Source organism: Argiope bruennichi, chromosome 1 (assembly GCF_947563725.1).
Source record: "Argiope bruennichi chromosome 1, qqArgBrue1.1, whole genome shotgun sequence".
Taxonomy (NCBI): Eukaryota; Metazoa; Arthropoda; class Arachnida; order Araneae; family Araneidae; genus Argiope; species Argiope bruennichi.
In genome coordinates, this window is record NC_079151.1 from 52,316,133 (window position 1) to 52,341,663 (window position 25,531).

Consider the following 25,531-nt stretch of genomic DNA (forward strand, 5'->3'; position numbering starts at 1 on the left):
AAAAAAACGCTATGAGTTTTTTTTCAATCCAATCTTCACCAAGGAAACTTTTTTTTCTGCATTTCTTTGAATATAAAGTTTAGTTCTACCTTTTTAAAATGGTAGCTTTAACTTAAAATTATATGTATAATCTTAAATTGACATATTTCTTTGGCTAAATTCTATTATCTCAAAAATTTAAATTTCATTTATAAACGTATTAAAAAATAAAAATTTTGATAATGAAAATATAGAAATTTAAAGAAAATGCAACATGTCTTTATGCTATATAATTCATAAAAATGCCACAAAAATGTATTATATTACCTCCCTAATCATAATTTTGTTGACATTCATTCTACTAATCTGAATAGAAACGATTTCCATCTAGCTCATATTTATAATAGAAGATATTTGATAAATTTTATTGATTTTGAAATCTTTCCATTAAGAACAGAAGTTTAGCAAAACACTTTTCATATGTCAATTTAATTATTTTTTCTCTTGAAACTTTTCAAATGATGCCTGACATGTGCTTTCTTAAATAAAATGTTTTGATCTCCGAATGTCTGGCAAATGTTTTGAGTTGCACGTCAAAAGAAGTTTTGATTAATAGCTTTAATCACAGCAATTATCAATCATTTTGGATTAAAAAAAGGTAGACCTTAAATCAAAAGATAAATACAATTTTGAGCTCCTAGTATGTAACATCATCGTTTTAAAATTTTTAGCTTTGATTCGCCCGATTTGATTGCATTTATGTGCAGCAATTGTAATCCGTGCATAATGATTTTTATATCATATAATTTACAGAAAATTTTTCTGTCCTTCCATTCATCTGTTTTACAATATTTTTATAGCATTAGTTTGTTTTCTTTTATTTCTTTTGAAAGAACGATTTTTCCCATAAAGCATCCCAAAATTTATAGACGATTTGCTCAAAATATGCAAATTTAAATTTGCATGTTTGCCAGAATTAATAAATAAGAATTCTCAAAAATAAATATCCCTGAAAGGCTTATTAGTTCTATGTTCCTCATCTTTATGAAGTTGTTCTGTATTTTGATTCTGTTGCTGTTTTCAAGATATGCGTTTTTGGTCTCAAGATGGCACGCTAAATTTCATTAATCTTTCTTATTGCATTGCTGAATTATCGCGTTTTCATACATGATAGCATAGGAGAGAAAGATGATTTCAGAACAACCATTTGTTCAATAGCTTTAATACTAGAAATGTACAATTTTGGTATAAAAATCATTTAATAAATTCATCCCTCTAATCTAATCTAATTGCGTCCGCTTATTGATGTTTTATGTATATGAATGTACAGAAGAATATATAATCAATTTGATGGCGGATTTGGTCTTAAGTTCGGTACAGATCTATAACCATGATAAAAACTATAGACTTTATTTCAGGCTCTAACTTGCACCTTTTTGAATTCTTATGATTATATGTACACAGACGGAGAGATAGACAGACTTTTCGCGAACAGACCTTGCTTTCAGTTTGTTAGAATTCGACAATACATGTATAAAAATCAAAATAATTTTGGCTGATTTAAATTCTAAATTTCTCATTAAATAATTTTTGGGAAAAATACGGTCATTACCACAGTGTTTGCATGCATTATGACAAAACTGAACAATTGAATGAGCATGAAAATATCACCTTTTATAAGATATCACACATACACAATAAAGACTTATTACATTCTTTAGGAAATGCAAATGAAAAGAAAATCACACTAATACAGAAATAAATCTAATAACGCAGCAAAATTTCAGAATATTTACTGCTTTTTCTCTTTAAGTGGGACAATAGATTTAAAGAAAAAAAAAGTTGATATGAGTTTAAACACTGAAAAAAGCAAAATTAGAACTAAATGAAAAGTATCAAAAGGAATACTGTGTTTAGATTAACAGAGAAGGAAAAATAATTAAAATCATTCATACGCACGAAAGCAGAAGTTATATTCAAAGTCATGCTTCTTAAGTCCATTTTAAAAATTCATCATTATAAAAAAATAATAAAAAGAAAGCCATTCAATTCTTAGTCATGACTCTTGAGAATAAAAAGAAGTACTAGACGGTAAATATTGCTCAGTTCCAAATCTTGGTTTATGGATCAGATCTGCTGAGACTGTTTTAATACCATTACTTAACTTTTCTTTGGAGAGAATTGAAAATAAAAACTTGAAGATCTTTTGCATAGAGCAAAGGAGTATTAAAAAAGTGCTATGTTTTGAAAACTGAAATTAACTATTTTACGGATTCTCCGTCTAGAGAGGTTGTTAATTCATATTCAATGCAAAATGAATTGAATATAAGTTAATTATCTGGTTAACAGGTTAATATGATTTAGATAAAAAAGAAATTACGGAAATTATTGTTTAGAGGAAAAGATAACAGATATCTAGTGATAAATTCTTAGCGAATTAAAAACAAAAAGAACATAAAGATCTATCAACCATTCTTGCATCTTTCGATTGGCTGAAATAATTCCTCGTTCTGACCAACTTTGATCGTCAATAATAATTCAACCAACTCCTACCCGAGACTTCTCCCTTAAATCTTATTTTCGAGGTCTTCAAATGTATTGTTGACTTGATAGAGTCCAATTAGGGGCTCGGAGCGTCACATTTTCACCTAAATTGTCACTAGGTGTACACATATGGAGTCTGAAATTCCCTTTTCACCTGAGGCGTGAGGGATATTTGTCCCGTTGAGGCCTCTGATTGGTCCGCAGCTCTGCCTCCAGATTGAATTTAGGGTCTTCGTTTGCGCTCGTATATCTGAGTAAGGCCGCGAGTCGTTTTCTACTTTCCACCTTATTTTTATATTTCTTTGTGTGTGTGGCAATACTTGTGCGAAAAACATCCCCTGAAATTAATTAAATAGAGAATTTCAAAATTCTGATGCATTTAGAAATGGTATTTCTGAGGGAATATAATTTCATTGACTTCCCGGAAAACTTCATAAGATGTTCGTCATATTCTTTTATAAGTTATCGCAATTAATTATATTTCCACAGTTTTCTTGATTGGTTCAAAATATAAGATGTACGAATTTAATTATCTTTTATTGAATTTGAATTATTTCTCGCACATCATGAATTTACAAGTCGGAGTTTACTCAAAGAATTGCATTAAATATCCCAATCAATGTACGAAACAATTGCTTTTCAAAAATAAATAAAAGAAAAATAGGTGATAAAAAAATAATGCATCAAAACCAAAATAAAGCTATTATATGAATTATATGGTACTGGTAAAGTTTGAGATGCGGCGTTCTATAGATTGTCTAAGCATTTTTCAACGAAACATAGAACTATTAATATTTCACATTTTCTTTAAGTATTTTATGCAATGACAAAGCTGCCAAGTATGAAATATGAGAAATGAAATGAAATTCAATTCAAAATAAAATTCTTTCCTTTCCTAATGTTACAAGATAGATCAAATTACCATGTGAGAACATGTTGTTTTGGTTAGGGGGTTTTGAAGCTCGAAATCGCTTAGGCAATGAATAAAGCATAAATGGCAATTTTCATCATCCTCTTTTAATCACGTATATTTTTTACGTGCTTTTACCAGTATTGCATTATTATTATTATGTATACTTCTTTGAAACCAGATGCGTTTTTAAAAGGTTGACCTGCTTTTACCATTATTGCATTATTATTACGTATGCTTCTTTGACAGCAGAGGCGTTTTCTAAAGGTTTACGTAGAACTGTGACATCATAGCTGTTGTTGCTACTGGCGATAAGCGAGGATCGAACTCGCAACCTTTGGGTTCGTAGCCGAGTAACAAGACCACTAGACAAAAGAAATTTCTCATGTCTCGTAGCTGTTATCTGGCTTATAAAGCGTCACCACATTACTCCCCCTTCAGTTCGTCAGAGGTGAGACGAACGATTTTTTTCCTGTTTTTGCTGTTATTAGGGGTGATATATTGGCTGTTGCGCCTTATCCATTTTTTTTTTGGCTGATTATTTATAAGCTGCATTTTTTATTGGCTGACTATTTATCAGCTTCATTTTTTTTATTTATTTATTTCTGGTAGAGGGCGTCACGACAGTTGTATGAAGTTTGCGTATTTTCGTCATCGGGTCACCAATGTTGCTACTGGCGATAAGCGAGGATCGAACTCGCAACCTTTGGGTTCGTAGCCGAGTAACAAGACCACTAGACAAAAGAAATTTCTCATGTCTCGTAGCTGTTATCTGGCTTATAAAGCGTCACCACACTGTCATTTCATCTCAAATTCGGTCGAGCTCCAAAACTTTGTTTGCCAGCTAGAAAAATTGTAATGAAAGTTTAAAAAAAATTATTATTAGAGAGAGAGAGAGAGACCGATAGAGAGGTCTTGTGATTGTTTCAAACCGATTTAAACTGGTTAATGACTTAAATTAAGGCAAACAATGACTAAAACAATAATAATGTTTTCACATGATAACTTGAAATTTGCGATCGTAGATTCCATTTTAATTTTTTTATTTTGTTTTCTTTAATAATTAAGGCATTAAGTTTTGTCTGCATAATTATCATTTTCCTCAACGCATTATGAATAAAAGATTTTTAACGATAATTTTTTTTTATCGGCTGCGTTTGTGTTTTTGTAAAAAGCATGCCTTTTAAATAAAAGCCTCATCATGATATTTTTTCATATTTTTTCTTCTTGATACTTCTTTCTTCATTTTCTAGTACATTTTAAATTTAAAAAAATTAATCCAAAAACGATAATTTTTTTTAAATAAAAATTTTTATGAAACAAATTGAATTATTTCCTTAGGTATATATTGTAACAAAAAGCGTTTTTTGTTTTAGTTATTTTCTATTTTTAATCTTTATTCTATAATCAACTTTTTAAAAATTATTTTGAGAATTTGAATACATTTTTCCTTTCGAATTAAATACAAGGTAGCTCAAATCAAATTAGGGAATCATTAATTCAAATAGCTTAATTAACTGATACAGAAATTTTGAAAATATTAAATGCAATATTTTCATCGAAGAAGAAACAATTTCAGAATGAGCGCATCAGGAAGTGAGAGTGTAATCAATTATAAATCTATCTCCAAAAACATGAAGCAAATCAAACGGATTTAAGATATGTACAAAGTACTTTTGAAATAAATTAGAGAATTTTTTGCAAGGATTTAAACTAAAACAGGCACAAAAAATATTTCATTTTTTGGCAATATACTTCTCTCATTAGCAAGGTGAGTTAATCATTAATTCACTCTTAAAAGAATAATAATTTTGGATACTAACTAATTGAAATTTTAAGATGAGAAATCGAGTAAAAATTTAGTATAACGAAAAATTTTGTGTTACAAGATACAATTTTTATTTATGAGTGAGTAATTATTTTTAGGGTTTATATATTTTTGATGTTTAGTTTATATACATTGAGATATTTGTGACATATTAATGAATCAATAAATGGAAGTTTACTGAACTCAAACATAGTGGCAACATCTTGATAAAAATGAACTTTTATTTTAGCTCTCGTATCCTCATGAATTTATTCTAATATACAAAATCAAATGCTGATTTAATTTCTTTTGATATGTATATAAAAAAACAAATTTTACTAGTTGAAATAATATCTGAATATCTGTGACAGCAATGTGCATTGTAAATGTGATTAATAAATTCAAAGAAAATTAAAACAGGAGTTCATTTTAAAATCTATTTTCAAAATTTTTATATCATTAACTTGTTTGCTATGCAGAAATATTGTGGATTAAGGCATTTTCCTTCACTGTACAAAACTTCAACTAGACCTTAGATTCATATAAAAGTGAATTTAAATACGCTAAATATTCTAGTAAAAAAATTCAGCGTATTTGAGAAATATAACCATAGCATTTTAAATAACTCATGTTTAAGTGGTTTTATATAAGAATTTTTTTTCCCTAAATGATCAATATTTAAGAAAAGATTTGAATTCTAAATTTATTGGAGTTATATTTACTCTTTTATATGTGTTAAAGGCAAGTTATAAAATTATAGGAATTATTTGTCTTTTAACTTATCTCTTTAAATATTTCGAAAAAAATCTTTATCATTAATATCTTGAACAGACTAATTTTTTCTCAAATAAGAACTATAAAATATTGGCCGTATTTGAAGAAATTATTAAGAGCTTCAGTTCTCTCTTCTTAATTTCTTGTGATACATCATTAAATTGAGTTTTAATCTATTGATGACTTTTAATGTAATCTGTTTCAGCGACTTTTCATAACAGCGAAAGCACACGTTCCCATATTCTAGATTTCAGTCTAGCTTCTTTATACATGAGTGGTACCACAAAACAGCAACACTCTCTCAGACTCGGCTCTCAGAATAATAAGAATGATCGAATCGCTCTGACAGTAAAATGGGTTTTAAGGTTGAATGCATTATTGCACTCATTATTCCGCAGCTTATACATTCAGACCTGCCATCGAAACGAGGGTAATTCCACACCACACCATTATTTTACCCACCAGAAAGGCGAGAACCTATCGCCATGGAATGGTCATCAAATGTAGCATCTGAATATTTACGTATTTTCGTTAGAAGGAAATTTTAAACTCCATTTTAAAAATCTTTGAAAACTTGGGATTTTTTTTTATTTAGTTTCATTTTACACTAATAAATCGTTTTTTATCAAATCATTTCTCTTTCAAAGAAAATTTTTGTGATTTTTACTGGTCTTTACTTGATTGCTGGTTTTTAATGCTCTCAGCTAGCCTTATCAGAATGTTAAAACATCTATATATAATTCACAGCATTCCAAATTTTCATTGCGTCAGTATTCCTCGCTTCAAAATTGCATCAAAAATTACCTCATTTGAATTTTTTTTCTTCTTTTTATTTTTTGATCCTATCTGACACAACACACAGTTTCGCACTTGTTATTCTTAAAATATCATGAACTAGAATCATTCAAATATTTAACCAAAACGCCGAAGTCCTTTAAAGACTCCCAACTAAAATGATTACCTAAAATTCCTTTCAGTTGAAGTTAGTCCTTTTGCTCCTATATTTTGGTAAATCATTTTAGTTAGAAAGTCCTTTTAGTTAATTAGGTAGTCCTTTAATCCTTTAAGCTAGTTAACTCCTTTTAGTAAGTTAGTCTTAGAAGTTAGATATATTAATCTTCAAACATCTCGCAGAAATAAAATAAAAAAGCTTTTACTATTTTTTGGTACAAATGTTATTTTCTTCAAAAATTATCATTGCCAAATCTTGGAAAATTATCTCTTCCTTCTGATAAATTTTGACCAGAATTTGATCTTGATATACAATTTTTTCATTTACATTGGAGATCAGTATGATTTCCCTTTTTTCATACTCTGGGAAATCTAAAATGTTGAAAATTATCAAAATATATGATATATCGATTCTTTGAACAAAACATACGGAAAAAAAATAATAAAATCAGCATTTAATCGCGGAAACGAGTGGAATGTAATGTTTTAAATTTCTGGAAGTTCATTTTAACACCACTTCTGTTTGTTGCATACTTAAAGGATCGATTTCTACGTATCTTTTTATGCTTCCATTTTAGCTGAATGCCTTTGTAATTCGACAAACATTTCTTGCGCTGCGTGTATTAGAGCAGAATCTTTTCCATGTTTTCCTTTACCCGGGGGAAGTTGCATAAACATGAATTTCAAAAGGAGCACAGTTTATGGATTCGCTACTGGCTCTAAGAAGTTAAGAGCAGAATCTTACCCCCTCTTGCATTAAAAGAACTGGAATAAAAAACAATAGAAGAATAGTTTCAAGTGTTTTTTTTTTCCTTCATAATTTCGCTATGGATAATCTTTGAAATAAAAGAAATGTCGTATAATGCTTTTGCGCATCTTTGTAAGTATCTTAAAAAGAGATTAGCAGCCGTTTTTATAACATTTGGGTGCAATGTAAGGGTTCATAACTAATTCAAAGGTTTAAAGATAGAGATTTTAGCAATGTAGGGCACAGTGTGGAGGTTTAAATAAGAAGATTGTAATTTTAAAAATCCTTTATGAATATTTGTGGTGGAAAATAATTCAATACTTAAAGCTATTCATTTTGAAAAAGAAGTTTGCCCTTGCATTGAAATTTCAATGATAAATAAACAAAACTGTGTATTACAATTTAGAAAATTTTCTTTAATATTGGAGCAATTAATTCTGAGATATTACAAATGAATTATAAAAAAAATTCTTAATCTATCGTATTAAATTAACACTGAAACTTGGTATTATTTCTGACCAAAGAGGGAAAATTGCCTTTAATGCTATGAAAAAAGTCTTAATAGGATTATCACCTACTCCACTAACATCTGATTTAAAGTCTGTTAACGTCTGTTTTGACGAAAGTTCTCTTTGTATTTACATACTTAATCGAAGTGTTTAATCACAATGAAAAAAGTAGGCTCTTTTACTATGTACTGCACAACTATTTCTGTTAACTGGTTTGTTTACTGTAAATCCACTGACGTGCTTTTATAGGTTAGCATATGTTTAACAGAATTTTTTCCATGTGTGTTATATTCATTGGCTAGCGATATGCATATTCCAAAAGTTGCATTTATCAATAGGTTTATTCTCCATCATTAACCAGTAAATTGTTTTGAATTATTCTATGTGGTGTAGTAAGATGCAGAAAATATTACATTTTTTACAAATTTGTTTGAATCCACTTTTTAGAACACTAATAACTGTTCTAAAAATTTATAATTTTTATATTGCAACTTTTTATTCACATTGCAAGGCTGCACAATTATGGAATATGTGATAAATGGTTTTTCGCAAATTCATAACTAGATGGCACCTCACATATGAAAAAAAAATAATTAAAATTTATCAATTGATTGATAATTAAGTTTAAAAAAACTTTACACTTTTTATCCTAGTTGGGGATACATTTACGCAAAATTCTAGAAATTTGCCACATCAAAAAGTGAATTAAAAAAATGAAAAACACACACACACACACACACACAAAAAAAAAAAAATCGGATTAAATCAGCGGGAGTAATTTGCCCCACCCTTCCAAAGTTCCTAGCATACTCATCAATAAATGTGTATTTATGCATTGTTAACTTCATGCCATTGATAAACAATAGTTACGACAGAGCTTTTTAGAGTGTGATATTTGGCGATTACCCCTGAGATGTGATTAATATAAAAATACCAGAAAAACGAATGTGCATTCTGGAAGTCTTCTGTTTCGGATAAAACCAAGATATAATACGAAATTACAATTGTAGTCATAAAATCACATACCAAATTTCATATAGTATTTAAGTCATTACGCATTTTGTGAATTTTGAAATCGTATTTTAACCGTCAGATGATCCACTCCTTGACAGATTTAATTTAAAATTTGACATATATCTACACTTTAGTTGTTAAATTTGTGAATCAAATTTTATTCATTTAATCTTCTTCGTTTTGTAGTTATGTTCAATTATATACAGACTTTGGGAAAGATAGATTTCCTCTGAATGGATTTCATTCAAAAAGTGATAAAAAATATACAAGTTTGGTGTACAAAATTGCCACCAATTTTGTCCAAAATTTTGTACCATGTAGAAAATTTCATACGCCTAATTCAAAGCGTTTTTGAATTGTTGGGTTCACAGACAGGGAAACATAGTTCCAGATATCTGTTTTTCGAATTAAAAATGCCTGAAAAGTGGAGATGTTAAAATTTTGAGTTCGAATTATTTGGCAATTACAATATTTTTCTTTTGTGTACTTTGTATACGATAAAGAAAACAAGGATAAAAAGAAATATTCTTAAACAATTTTCAATGTAAAATATATTATATAATTTTTTGAAGATTGAAAATTACTACAAAAATCATATATAAATTGCACTTAATTAAAAAGGGGCTTTTAAATTAATTTTTTTCTCTCTTTTTTCAGAAAAATGGTATTTCATCCCAAATGCCGAGGGATAAGTGCGAAACGATCATCAAGACTGCCGTAAGTATAAATCAATCATAATTTTTCATACTAAAGATTATAATTAACAAATTTGCTGTTATAACTCTTTCGTCACTTACATATCATTAGTTGTTGCAACTTATTAAAGCGAATAAATCATCCTTGAGTTGTTTTACTCTGATTTTTTTTCAGAATATTTGACGAGACAGAAGAACCTTATAACACAGACGACAGCTTGGAGGAACCCTACTGGAAAAGCAATGTCGACAGTGACCTAATGGTAAAATATAGTTTTTATTACGCGTATATCCTTAATTATAAACTGCAATAATAATTAAGCTAAGAATGGCAAATAATAAACCTTTGTTAACCTTGGAACTGAAACATCTTTTACTTATCAATGGAAATATGTATTCAATTTAAAACTTGTTCTAAATCCATTTTAAAAATGTAGGATTGTTTTATGAATTTAAAGTAAAGTAAAATGAATTAAAAGTAAATCTTTTCTTTATTAAATTATTTTTATTTTTTTAAATCATAGTATTAAGCTCTATTTATCTCTACTAATTGCATTAGTTGTCAATTTCTAACTTTGTTACAATTATTTTTTAATTATAGTATTAGAAAGCATTGTTTGTTTCAACTAACTGAATTAGTCAAAAGTTTTTAACTTTGTTGCTATTAATTTTAAATAACTTTCAGACGTGACATTTCTATTTGATTTCTTTATGATTTCAATCAAAGTGTTTTGAAAAATTGCAAACGATCTGTACGATACTCTTTCATTTGACTAAGTTTAATGCATATTTAGAGCCAATATATCTGACAGTTTTCATATCATTACCTGTTAATTGAAGATGGTAGACAAAAATCTCACTCAAGATCTATAGAAAGGAATTGGAGATTTTCCCTCTCTTTTCAATGGTGGAATCTGGGCTGTGACAGATGTTTTATGTATTAAGGAAGTGAACAATGGTTCTAAACCTTCGCATCTGCAAAATTGGAAAAGTAAACTCACGCCAGAGAATTTCAAAATCATAAGGATATCATTAAGCAAAAAATAAAATTCTATAACATTAAGGTGCTTTCTGCTATTGTAAGTGGAGCTACTGTGACGTCTCATTTCCATTCAAGAATTAGTAAAGCAAACTTATGTATTTCAAAATGAATAATTAATTTTAATAATAAATTAAATAAAATCAGTTTTTAAAAACAATATTTTTTGTTGATAATGATTCAAAATATCAGTATAAAAACAACTAGTGATAAGAGAACCAAATCTCAAAGTCAATTCTGAGGATTGGAAAATGAAGATTCATTCAAGTTCCAAAAATGAATGAAAGTGAGATAGATGAATATTCAGTGCTACAAAATTAATTCCATCGTTATCATGTAATGATTCAATCTTAATCAAAAGGCATATTAATTAACCACTTAACTGGACGATTTAAGAAAATTCTATGGCTAGAACCCGAGTTATTTGGTTTGAATATATTGCTAAGAACTCTTAAACAGTCAAGTAATGTAATAGAAATCAATTATAGTAAATAACACTCAAATTTCAACTTTATCAATCCCAATATGGCAAATCAAAAGTAAACATTTTTACCAGATTTTCCTTTTCTCCGTTTTTTTTTTCTTTTTATTTTTTGTGGTATTTTAATCAATGAAACTTGATATTTTAATAATAGCCTTTGAGCTTTTTCCCTACCCTACGGTTTTTGATTCCGAGTGTTATAATCTCACTTAATTTTGTACTCTATGATGCATAATTTTTATATCAATGCATTTTTACCAAATTTATTATCATATTCTTAAGTTGAATGAAATAGCTATAAAATCATTAACTAGACCGACATTTTATGATCTGACATTAACGTTAGAATATTTACCGTTGCAACCTTCGATTAAATAGGGATAGATTAAAAATTATAAATAATATAGATATTCTGTAAAATTGAAATAACATCACAATATTTATCAATAGTTGTCTATCAGTGAAACTGCAAATTGGAGAAAAATTGTGAACTCTTCAAATATGAATGAAAATTCAGAAATGCTGCAAAAGTATATATTTTAGATTTTAATGGAATTTTTAGAGTCTAGATTTTTATCAAAATTTGTTCAAAAATAATTTAATACATAAGGAATGTTTTAGTGAAGGCTTCGTAACAATGGATTAAATAGCAAATTCAAAAAAATTATGCTTCTATACATAATAAAAATTTTCTCGTTAATGTTGCCATTCCTATTGAATGAAATTTTTTATAAATATTTAATTCTTTATTTCTTTACTTCCGAGTTGCTTCACGAAATGCTTCATAAAATTTCTATTACTCTTTAAAAAATGACTAATTTAAGGGGGGAGCAGGAATGTGATTTGGATGATTTCCAAAAATTGCTTGATAAGTTCTGCCATTTTCCGGAACTTTAAAGGTATTTTGATGCAACTGATATTACACTTGAAACTCAGAAGTAATCTATCATCTGTTTTGAACTGAAAATGAGTGATTAGATACATGACAAATAAATTGCGCTTAAGATTGGTAGGGAGTAATTTTTAAGTCGCTTTAACGATTTTGCATGCATCTCTTATCTCAGAAATGTGAAATGCCATCTTCCAAATTATCGAAAAATAATAGATTATAAGTTTCAGAAACATGGCTGTCTACTTCTACGAAACTATTACTTTTGAGTTTTCCTCATGAAATTAGTCTTTTTCTTTTGCTATAAATATGTTAAGGATACCTTTCTACAAAACTCTTGTTCGTTTAATACTTTCTGTTTATTTGAAAATGTCAAAAAGTTTACAGAAATCTTTAAAGAAATTTTGCTGCTTCTACAGATTTGTTCCATTTTACTAGTTTTCAGAAAATGCTATTTGTAAGAGAAAAAAATCAATATTTTAGAACCAACATAAGAAAATTTAACCAAATTATCTCAATTCCCGAGAATTTTAAATATAAAATTTTCCTAGTACATGTCATTTATATAAACTAACAACAGAAAATATATTCATATAAATTTTTGTTCCTTTGTTATTCTGCGTTTACTAAATACTAAACACACTCTTTATTTTGTATGAACAAAACCTGTCAAAAATTTGCTTTAAAAGAATTTTTTGTCATATGTAAAGTATTATTTTTAATATAACTAAAAAAATTAAGTGATTTATCTTTTCTATATCCTATTGAAAAACCAAGATAAATTAAACTTTACAAAGTTTATAATCGGAACTTATTTTCTTACTTGGCATGTTATTTTGTTCCAAAGAACACAATATCTAAAAGAAAAACTAAATTCTTGTTACCCTGAAAAACAATTGTTCTTTAGGGTTTTTTTTTTTGTAATCAGTATGTTAACATAGCCTTTGTTTGTAAGTACTTACTGAAAAAAATATTAAAAATAAAGCACGATGATCTTTCTCTTTCATTTCTTCAAAATTCAAACCAGCATCAAAATTTCCTCGTTGTTTTGATACATCAAACAAGAAAAGTAATTATTTCAAACACATATGATATGTAAAAATAAAAGGAGATGAGAAATATCTTTTTTCCAAGGAAAAAAACAGCACGTGATTGATTTCATGGGTATCAATTTTCTCTCGTTATCTCATTTATTATTAAAAGAAAATATTATTCATTATTTGTGCTTTTCAAATGTAAGTAATCTTATGAAGTGATTTTTTTTTCAAAACTTGTAAATTTTTATCGAATATTTCAAAGGCTTCATTTTCAATTTGCATTTATCATTATTACAAGTAAAAAGTATTCTTTTAAATTAGTGATAAAGAAAAAAAAAATAATAAGTTCCACTTTTCTGTGATGGATTCTCGTACTTGTAGAATAGACCTCTGAAATACCATCAAATTATTTTTTTCTACTCTTGCTGAAAAATATCATAAACAAATTCTAATGCATTAGTTTTATTTGAGCAAACTTGAAAATAATCAGATTTTTAAAAGATTTCAAATTTCTTTCTCACTCACTGTCTGCTGTTTTTATATTATAAAGGTTTTTTAAGAAGAAAAAAAATATTTGTAATAATATTTTATCATTTTATCATATTTATAATATAACTGTATGAAAAATATTTTTTTTTTTAAATTTATGTCATTTTATCATAAAGAAAATTTCAATTTTTTTCTGAGTTGTTTTAGTTCAGACCTTTGGCAACCAGCTGCTTTGCCTTGTATATTCATTGTATTTAATTTCAATTAAATCTTATACATAACTTCATGTTCATGATTTATTAACCAAACTATTTTTAAGTATCAAATTGTGTTAGGCATCAAAACTGTGCTATTTTAATAGCCTCACATTCTGGTTTTTGTGTGTGTTTGTACTTAAGAAATCATAATGGTGTTTAGTCCTATGGTATCATAGTGCATTAAAAACTTAAGAAACTCAATTTTTATTTTAAAACTTAAATATTTGAATAAAATATATAAAGAAAATGCACGTTGTCTTTTCCGGTCACTTTCTGACTCGTGGTTTAAACTGTGATATGGCAGAAAATTACAAGATTGAATATTTGATTAATCAATGAAAATGGTTTGCGTTTTATTACAACAATGAAATCTAGTGATGAAAATTAGACAAAGCCTTTTTTTTAAACAAATTGACAAAATTCGAGAAAATTCTGTGCAGCAACTACATGAATATCAATAAATAGAAAAAATTAATTTTAAAGCGGTAGAAAAAGATAAATTTTGTGCACTAATAATTTCGAGATTTATTGCAGAAATGGGCATCTATTGCAATGATGATGATCATTAGGACTCATCCTTAGTAACCGTTGCCACCGTTGCCTCGACAATGTCATTCAGCTATATCTTATGCTAAGGAAAGGGGGGGGGGATTCCATAATAGTTATTTATCAAAGTATGTCTAAATTTAAATAAAAGAGAAATTTCATGATTACTTTGTATGCTATAGAAATATAAACGATTGAAAAGATTTTCTTCACATTTTGCTCACAAGTAAGTACTTGAAGTAACAGTAAGTTTTCTAAACAATTAATTTATTAAAAGAGAGATTGTCTTAAATAGAAAAAAGTATTATTTTATTTTCGATCATGTCGTCACTGTTAATTGAAAATTTTACAGATACTTTTAATAATTTATTTGCTTTGGAGTTACCATTAGCATTGATCAAATAAATCTTGTCAGCTTTTTTATAATTATTAATTGTTCAAGTGATTTATAAGCGTCCGCAGATAGAAAGAAAGTACGTATCATTTATTATTTACAAAGAGAACAAATTTATATACATGATGGATCGTACACATATACATACATAGTAAGTAGAGATTAACTGATCGCAGAAAAGTGCAAAAAACAAAATCAGATTACGTAATCAGCAATCACAAAAGTTATTTTCGAATTATGGATTACAGAATGAACAAACAATAATTCTCAATAATAACTTACATAAAAAAAAATGTTTTCATTAGTTTTAAAAATATCGTTTGGCGAAAACAACTTTTTTTTTGAAGATCTGCAAGTTTAAAAATTCTTTTTTTATGCAAATGATATTCTCATTTTCATTAAAAGTAAAATTGCAGACTGTAAGAAGACTTTGTGTATCATAATATTTTTAATAAAAATATTGAATGCATTAAAATATTTAAATACGTGAAAAAAATTGAATATAAGCATATTTCTAAGAAATACGTTTATTTATGTTGTGACTTTGGCATTACGTCGAGTGCCAATTTTATATAGTATATTGCACTCAAATGACTTTCTCTCTACAAGATCGTCAAAAATCGTTTTAGTTTGTGACAAATGTAAATTTGCTATGCTCTAAATAATGTAAGTTATGGTCACAATACTAAAGCATGAAAAAAATTTTATTGAAGTTTACATAATATTTAATTAAATATATGTTTTTAATAAATGGCATAAAAATATTTCGAAATATTTCTTTCAAATGCTTTTTTAATGAATGAAAAATGTTATGATTAGTATTTCTTTATAAACAGACATATTTTATTATTTTTATAAAGTTTATTCTCTATTTACTTCTATACCTTTATTAACAACAGTAATTGTTGCATTCAAAGTTCTTTTCTGAAGGAAACGTATTTCTTTAAATTAAAAAAAAATGCATACACATTTTTGAATAAATGTAGTATATGGAAATATGCAAAGTGTTTATTAATAAAAGATGAATTAGAATAAAAAATACATTTGAACAGATTCTTGTAAATTACAAAATGAGATATAAATAAATGAAATGTGGAATACATAATTTTAATTTAATCTCGCATATTTACGATTTTTTAAAGGAACTTTCTGCGAAATTAGACAAAACTGAATTCAGCCAGCGACATTCAAGAAAGCTTTTAATCGGAAAATGTAAAGTTTTACCGATGTGACGTATTATAGAGCCAAAAATGTCCCAGTTTCATTTTTAGATCTCGGGATAAAAGGTTTCTATCCGAATCAGTATTGTAAATTAAATAAAGATTTTTTCCAAAATAGAACTATATTTACACAAAGGAAAGGTAGATTAACGAAAAAATTTCAAAACAAAAGTAAATATTCAGAGTTCGGAAAGGGATGCATTATGTAGTTATCTTTTGGTTGTAATATCAATACGGAAGTGGTCTCTTGGAATCCATTAGCCCAAACTCAAGAATCAATACTGCTTTTAAAGTAAAAAAATAAATAAAAAAATTGCGTTTTTTGATTCTGAGATTTTTTTTTTTTTTTTTTTACTGAGAATAATTTTTGCATTGTACTCATTTCAAATGCATAATTAATTTCTAAGTCGTTTCAACAAATGTTGTAGCATCATTTTGCAAATAAATGGATAAAACAAGATATAATTTATATGCTTAAATCAATTTCTTGCTTTTTTATAATTTCAATATAAAATTTCCTATCTTTTTAAAACAATAATTTAATCTTTTATCATTGGAATACTCCTATGTTTAAAAGTTATTTGTTAAACAAAAATTTACTATAAGTCTCTGGAAATGAATATTGTGGATAAAATTCCTTTTTCTTTCATGTTTATTAGCCATCATTGGTGACTGACTTGTTTGTTCGAAATATAACTCTATTCCCTTTCAGTTTAGTCTCACTTGGTTTAAAAGTCAGCTATATTTAGCAACAAAGAAAAGTCCCATTTCATAATTAAAAAAACTTGCATTAATCAACAAAATTATTGTAAAGCTTAACCATTTTAAGCGCGAAATTAAATTTGTTAATTTCTATGAGATTATTTTGCGAACTCTCAAATATTAGAAGCTCTCCAATTTTTCCCCCCTTTTTAACACCCATATCGTTTTATTTCATTTTTTAAAAGATATTCTATATTTAAATCTTGATAAAATGTGTAATTATCGTTCTAACGGAATTTACTTAAAATAGTTTGCACTGTGGAGAAAAATTTTCCTGTGTAATTTTTTTTTTTTTTTTTTTTTTTTTTTTTAAAGTTTTGTTGCGACCGTGATTTCTCCTTGAAAACTGGTTGATCAAGAATGCATTTTTCGTTGTCTCGTGAACTTTGCCACTTAATTGTATGTAACAGGTTTCCTTCACTTTCTTTTTTTGATTCTTCTCCATCCTCCCTCGAAATGAATTCTTGAATCCATTGCGTGATTCTTATGTACTTAGAAACAGCAACGTTAAAATGAGCATTCTCCTGACACATTTACAGTAGTGGTACTGGCTTTTTTTTTTTAACTGCAGAACTTCATTTAAGGAACTTGGTTCAAAATCGAAACGTTTAAGGAAAAATAAAAATTGCTGAAAAATAATTATTTTATAATTATCACAAGATTGAAAATTATAATTGAATTATAAATTAGAAAATCAAAAGTAAATCAATGGATTTCTCATGCAAAAATTATAACAATTAAAAAAAAGAATTACTTAACCAGAGAGACGGTAATAATGATTTGAATTCGCGACACGATAAATTCTGCTTTTTTGTTACTCCAGTTTCTTTCTTTCTTTAACTATACAGTAAGGCAAATTAGGTACAAATTCTAGGTAGTCTAAATTGTAGGTTGGTATGTTGAAAACGTTTTTGCTGTAACAAAATAAAAAGAATATTCAGAAATTACTGAGAATTACTGAAGATTTCTGGATTAAACCTACACTGAAAAATGCGAGTTAAATAATAATTATTATTTTGAAAACTAACAAATAGGAAATTTTTAACTAATGTATATTTAAAATCTACAGACAGTAATAAAAACATTTTTTTCTGTTCGAATGAAGGGCAATATATATATATATATATATATATATATATATATATATATATATATATATATATATATATATATATATATATATATATATATATAATATAATCTTGTTCAAATTTTCACTCATTAATAAAATACTTTTTTATTCATCCACTGAAATTCAAATACATTTTTTTAAACTTTTAGTGGATGACACTTGATGTTAATACAGTTTTTTTCAAATATTAATTAATTAATTAAATTTGTCCAGTAATTTCTATTTGGTTGCCGAAGTCGCCAAATACGTCGCCACATTGCCAAATGGTCGCCAAGTTTGTCACCAATTTTGTAATTATTTAATTAAAAGTAACTAAAATAAAAAAAATGTTGATCTAAGTAGGAAGTGACTTAAAAAATTTTGTTTTATATATTATTTGTTTTTATCTTAGCAATCTTGATATTTAACAATTTCGATTACCTAAAATAAAACAATTTAATTTTTTCTATGGAATCATTGTAATTAATATAAAAACAAAATTTTTTTGAAATATTTTTTGTAAAACTAACAAAAGTGTGTTCTTAAAAACTATTTTTATTTAATTCAGTTTATATTCCCATGTGCAAAGATCCTCGACAAACTTTTATGCCAGTTATTTGGGAACCGACTTATCAAAAAAATTTTAATCTGGTACCCGTTCCTCCTAAGGCTGCCCTGCCCTGATTTGATGTAGGTTTGTAATGATGGATTTTTGAAACAAAATTTTTACTCATTTTTTAGTATTCTAGCTTTCTTAAACTTTACAAAAGTGTGTTTTCGATGACAATACACTATTATAATATTTTCTTAACTCACTTGTCAGTTAATCGAACAATGCAATTATATCTTCATTCAATATCAATGGCAGTAGCTACAAGAGAATTTGTGAAGAAATGAATTTCAAGATTACACAATAATAAAGAAGTATATTAAAGAATAGGAGTAATAAAAAATAATTTCAAAAATCCGCATTTTAGAAAGCTAATGATAGTATATTTTGATAAATATTTGCCCCTAAATTTGTTTTTTATTTCATATACTTAACACAGTTACGTTTTTAATAATACAGGAAAAAATATGTTCTTTTTTATTACGAAAAGTCTACGAGTTTACGTAATGATAGATATGAAATTCCCAAAACATCATGATCTCTTGACCCTAATCTTTCCTTGAGCAGCATGCATAATCAGCTTTTTATTCTGAGTACTTGTATTCCTGCGTACTAACGTACAGTTACAGTGAAACGTTTTCTGAAATGACCTTCAATGAAGAGCAGTTCCGGATTCGTCTAGCGTGAAAGGAAAATATATTAGGTTTTAAGTAGAATGAATCTAAATTTCTTATACATAACACTTTATTTTTGTTAAATTATCTTTAATAGTTGATTATTTTTTTCATCTCAATTCAACGTTTCTCAACTGTATTAATTAATGTTAAGAGGAGTATTTTTATAATTAATTTCTCCGATGAATCATTATATGTTTACATCACTTTAATAGCATATATATTTAGAAAACTTTTATCTCAAGGTGAAATATTCAGTCTCTCAAATGCGCTGTTTTGGTTCAAAGTCTTTTCTATGTCTACAAAACATGTAAACAAAAATTCTTTTTGTCAAACTTGGTTTTTTCAATTACTTGTTTTCAAAAATTCGCTTTCACTTCCTCTCTCTCCATATTATTTACAAATTTAAATATTCAATTTTTTAAAAGCCTCTATGAAAATTTTTTGATGAAAGCTTTTAATTTTTATGAACTCAGAACTTTCTTTTTTATTTAAAATTCCAATCAAATTCATGCCTAAACAATTTTTTTTTTCATATGGATGAAAATGTTTTTTTTTTTCATCTGGATGACTTTATATGGTAATATGACAGTATAAGAACTCTTTCTGTTCTACGCTGGAATATTTTCATTCAATAACGACATTTCAAAAATATTTTTATTCTTTTTTTATAGGAAAGTGTTCAGTCAATAACACCATTTCAAAAATATTTATTCTTTTTTAATAGGAAATTTTCAATCAATAACGACATTTCAACGATATTCAATGGACTAAATCTCAAAAAACAAAGGAGCATTAAAGGCTAATAAATCTGTCATATTGATATAGTTTGGTTTTATGTTCTTTTCTTCTTCTTTTACAAAGTTAAAGATTTTGTTCGTTTTTTTTTAAATTTGCAGCACGCACTTTTCAAGACAAGAGGGCGATTATTGTACATTTTTCAAAGTCCAAAATTTAATTAAAATATAATTTAAAATTAAATTCTTGGTGTTTTTCAGCTATATAGTACGAAAATATTATCTCACAAAATTGATTTTTATACTTCCTTTATAACTGAAAAAAATACGTATTTAATTATACTAATTTCATATTCCGTGCTATTTTTTTCTAATATTCATAAAGATTTAAAATTTAGTTTGATATACTATTTGTAACAATGAATTTCACAAAAATGAGTTTTTCCATCGTTTTCCAAATATCGACGAATTCGTAATCTGATAGTCATGTGGTTGTCACAAATCAGTTTAAGCTGGTTAATGATTTAAATTAATTGAAACAATCAATGACTTAAAAAATTATAATATCCTCGCATGAAAACATGAAATTTGCGATAGCAGATTTCAATTTAAAATTTATTTTTCAGGAAAGGATAATGAAAGACATCATTTATGCCAATAAGAAGTATAAGAACCACCCGAAAGCCTATTATGAGGAGGAAATATGATAGAGTAAGCTGACGAGATGAGAAATGCTGGTGCCGAAATATTCAACTGAAATTGGAAAATTAGAAGTTATTATGTGTACCCCTCTGTATTAGAAGCATATATTGTCTTTGTACCACAGCACGCATGAAATTATCTATCACAAATAATAAAGACTTCTCATGGATACATTTTATTTTTGACATTTTAATCAAATGGAACTAATAAAGATGTGTGATTGTTACTTTGCTTAAGAGAGTATTATTTATCAGTAGAGTTTATGTATATTTTTTCCAGTTTTAGTTTGCAATTAAAAACATTGTAACACCATTTTTCTTTTCTCTTTGGTTATCTAATTTTATTATCAGACTGAATCAGAGTAAGCGGTATACTAACAATTTTTCGCTTACTCTCTAATAAATATGTTTTACTTGTGTATTATTAACCGCAAGCCATTGGAAAAAAATAGTGACAAAAGAGTGTATTAGCATGCCATTTTGGGGATTTCTTTTGCCGATTAATGGCTGCGATACGGTTAATACACAAACACCAGAAAACGTCAAATTCGTACTTTTCTCCGATCGACTGAAACCAAAATTTGGCATATTACCAAATTTCATGGATTTCCATCTATCTATCTTCCTTAATTATGTAGTTATTTATTAATTTATATTCAGACAGACAGATTTTCTCATAACATACTTCGTTTAAAATTTGATAGAAATCTACAAATAAAGCGTTTTTGAGTTATTGTGTTCAGATTGACAGACATAATGCCAAAATTGTGTTTTTCGAATTCAAGAAAGTTTGAAACGGGTAGATATGTCAAAATCTCGAGTTCGAATTATTGTATACTTCGCATACCAGAAATTAAAAATAAAATTAAATGTTATTTTTACAATATGAAATCAAATCTTCAATTTTTTTTTTAATTTCATTATTCTTAAAAAAATTAATGAAATTTCCCAGATTCTTCATAGAGCGAATAAATTGCAAATAATAGAATATATACTAATTCCCATGGGCTTTGAAAGGTTTTAGTAAAAAATTAATAAAAACAAAAATGGTAGGGAAAGAAGATTTAAATTACTTCAAACTAACTACAAACTTTGTATGTCTTCAATATAAATTAGTGATTACAAATTTGTAGACTTTTCCTATTGTCCAACATTCGGTAAAATGTTCAAAAAAATATTGATAAATTCTTTAAAACGTGAATATAAAATAAAAATTTGTAATAATAAGAGCTCTCAAAAAATATGTAAGCATGTAATCGCAGCAAAAATATTATTAAGGAAACTCCTTAATTTCATAACAAGACATAAGTACATAAATGATTTTTCAATATCAAATCAATTATGTATAATTAAACATGTAATTCATTTATTAGAATGTTTCAAAAGATAATTACATTAATAGTAAACTGATCAACATTTCGGCCTGCAAACTATAATCTAATATTTGTACAATATAATTGAACTTTATTATTTAACTAGACGCCTTTGGCGACCAGCTGGTTCGCCAGTCTTAACGTTCGTTAAAATTTTAATAATTAAATATTTTATGCAATTCCAACTTTAATAGATTCTTCAGCAAAATATTTTAAAACTTCAAATTTTGATAGTCATATAATTCACTCATAATATTATAAAGGCCTTCAGTCATAACGTGATATGTATCTCTCTCATTTTCTGTTACCCCTCGTAGAATTTATACTTTAAATTAAAGTGTAAAGGATTAATCTGCAATTAATATAATAATATTTTTTACTGAAACAAAGCATTTTTTAATAATATGATTACTGATAATAGAGTCACTGAGCGTTTAAACTTTATGGGCACTAAAGAATATCTTTCTTAATTTATGTAATATCTCAAGAATTTGTCAACAAAATTTTCTCAGACTCATAATGAACAAATCGATTAATGAACAATGTTTCATTTTAAATGCATTAAACACTAAGAAAATAAAATGAATCGTTTAAAATAATCGGTCTAAAACAGGTTTAAAAAACTACTTAAAAAACGATGTACTTAAAACTATAAGCATATACAAAAAAATATATAACTAACATAAATACAATCTACTTTCAAAAGCATGCAACTAACCTAAAAATAATTTAAATCATCCGTTGAAAGTGGTTGTCATGACAACAATCAGAACAATGCGCATGCGTGAATTTTCTTCGCCAGTTAGGTAACGCAAATGCGTGAATTTTTCTACGCCAGTTGGGGTAACGTTATGCAGATTATACATTTTTAATTTCCTTTATTCTATGTTATTTTAATTCAAAAGTACTTCAGAATGAATCTGAAACATGGATTAATTAACAATGTTTAATTTTAAATGCATAAAACATTAAGAAAATAAACAGAATCGTTTAAAATAATCCGCCGAAAAATATTAACCCTAGCCTCATTACTGTTGGGAGAAAAAAGAAACTGAATCCTTACTCATTTGGCGGTGGGGAAAATGGAAGATTTTTTTTGGCTGAAAAGTTGGCGGTGGGGAAAATGGAAGATTTTTTTGGCGGGAAAGTTAGTTTTTAATTAATAATTAAAATTCTAATTAAAATTTTAAAAAAAGGGCCCCAGGTGCACATTCCCGACCTCTAAGGTATACATGTACCAAATTTGATAGATGTATGTCAAATGACCTGGCCTGTAGAGCGCCAACACTCTCACATTGAGCTTTATTATAAGTATAGACTAGAAAATGTGGAATACAATTTTAAAAAATCACAAACTATTTGAATATATTTCCCTCGGATAGTATCCTATTGAAAAATTCCCAGTTAGTTTTAAAAAATATATTGACTTTTTTTTTTTTTTGGTATTAGAAGAGGATTATTGTGTAGTATTAATATTTTTGTTTTCGTCAACATGCTAATTTCACGGATAGCATAACATTATTATTTATGATTCTAGCTGCTTATTTGTAGAATGTATATTATAATTATAAGCATTATTTATCGACTTACTTGTGAAGCGATATAAAATAACTGGCAATAATTTTAGGCAAAAAATTCAAAATTATTATCGAAAAATCTGTACAACGACTTGTAATTATACTGATACTTCTGAAATTGAGTTTTCAAAACAGAGAATGAAAACACTAGACGCATTATCATGATTAGTCAACGAATGAAATATACGTCTAAATTGCTAACCCTTTACTTGATGCTATTGTTTGGAAACACGATAACCATTGTTAACTGTTTTTAGAAAAGTCTAGGTACATCAGATATTTTTTCATAAATGATATATACATTTTCCTTTTCTTTAGAAAATTATTTTTGAAACTTCTCTAATTGATTTTATCTTTTACTTCATAATAAATAATTTTAGGACCTCTTAATTATTTCATCATTTCAGTTAAATCAAGCCACTAAATTTAATTTTCGAATGATATGAAGTTTCGGAAGGAAAACTGAAAACTATGATTAATTTTCAAAATAATATCCTTAAATTGGTTTATGAGTAAGTTTTAGGTTCACTGAATTTCCTTACTCATACCTTTTTTTTTCAAGTTTCAGTCTTTAGTTAATAAGTTGTGAACGAAAGAATGATGTGTGTATGCTCCAGAAAACGTATCTGATACCTTTCTTAATCACAACGTGCCAGCTAGCTTAAATGTACAGCTAAAAAAACATAGAAACGCTGTCTACACTCTTGGTATAAGCGAAATATCTTCTCAATCAATAACTTTGGTAATGGATTTCGTACTGTTGCTCAATTGACTTTCATAATCCTATGTTTGAATCTTCAGTAATCAATCCGCAGAAGTGAATTAAGAAACGTGGAAGCCTATAGGCAATATAATTAGTGGTATTTCTTCTCTAACTGCTGAAGTCAAATGTTTTTTATGGATTTTATTTTAATCCTCATACAAATAATTTTTAAGCAACAAATTATATGACAAAGTGAAATTACAAAATATTTAATAGTAGATTTCTTTCAAGTTAGTTAATTTCAGTATCTAACGTATTAAGTAATTTAAATTAAAATCAAATTTTTAATAAAAACATAAAACTTTTTAAGAAAGTCTAAATATTCTAACATAAAGTTCATCAATGCTGCAATCAATGTTAACTTCTGAGGCAAGTCTGCCAATCCTAAAATAAGTTGGAGGACACTGATATGGACAGAATTCGAAAATATGAAGAACGATTAAATTTTGAAATTTAAATTATGCTCGAATTCAATTGAAATAAGTCCGAATACATTGTTCTTGTAAATCAAAATAAAGCACGAAATTCGATTACTTTGAGAATAATGCAAACAATCAAACAGAAAAATCTCTGAGCTCCCAAAAATTACGAGGTCCTGAGGTCTACTTTGTCTATTTAACTCGAGCCTGACAGTGTGAGAAAAAAAATGATTTATTATGAATTAACCAAAATTAAATCAATAACTTTACATGATCCAAAACTTAATTCTTAAAATGCCGTTGTTTAAATGGATTTTTTTTCTATAATCTCACTATAGAACCATTACAGTCTCACTTATTTTTGTGAAGATCGATTTATATTTTAAACAAATGGTTAATAAAGTTGGCTGATTGTTTAGTTTAATTCAAAAAGTTCGTTTTAAAGTTTGAAAAGAGTTTAAAAAACTACAATTACATTCGTCGTATTGAGTGTTTTGTATTCAACCAGCAACCTTTCATTT

At 27.2% G+C, this 25,531-nt stretch overlaps 1 protein-coding gene across 4 annotated transcripts in view; it reads left to right on the top strand.

Moving 5' to 3' along the window:
* Window positions 1–21,105, top strand: part of LOC129971164 (uncharacterized) — a 95,755-nt gene extending 74,650 nt beyond the window's left edge. For all 4 annotated transcript variants that reach the window (XM_056084692.1, XM_056084710.1, XM_056084683.1 and 1 more), the window contains exons 3-5: window positions 9,894–9,953; window positions 10,107–10,194; window positions 20,804–21,105. In XM_056084692.1, coding sequence (XP_055940667.1) covers window positions 9,894–9,953; window positions 10,107–10,194; window positions 20,804–20,884 — 229 coding nt within the window. In that variant the 3' untranslated portion in view covers window positions 20,885–21,105. The remainder of the gene's footprint in view (window positions 1–9,893; window positions 9,954–10,106; window positions 10,195–20,803) is intronic.
* Window positions 21,106–25,531: the final 4,426 nt, after the last annotated feature.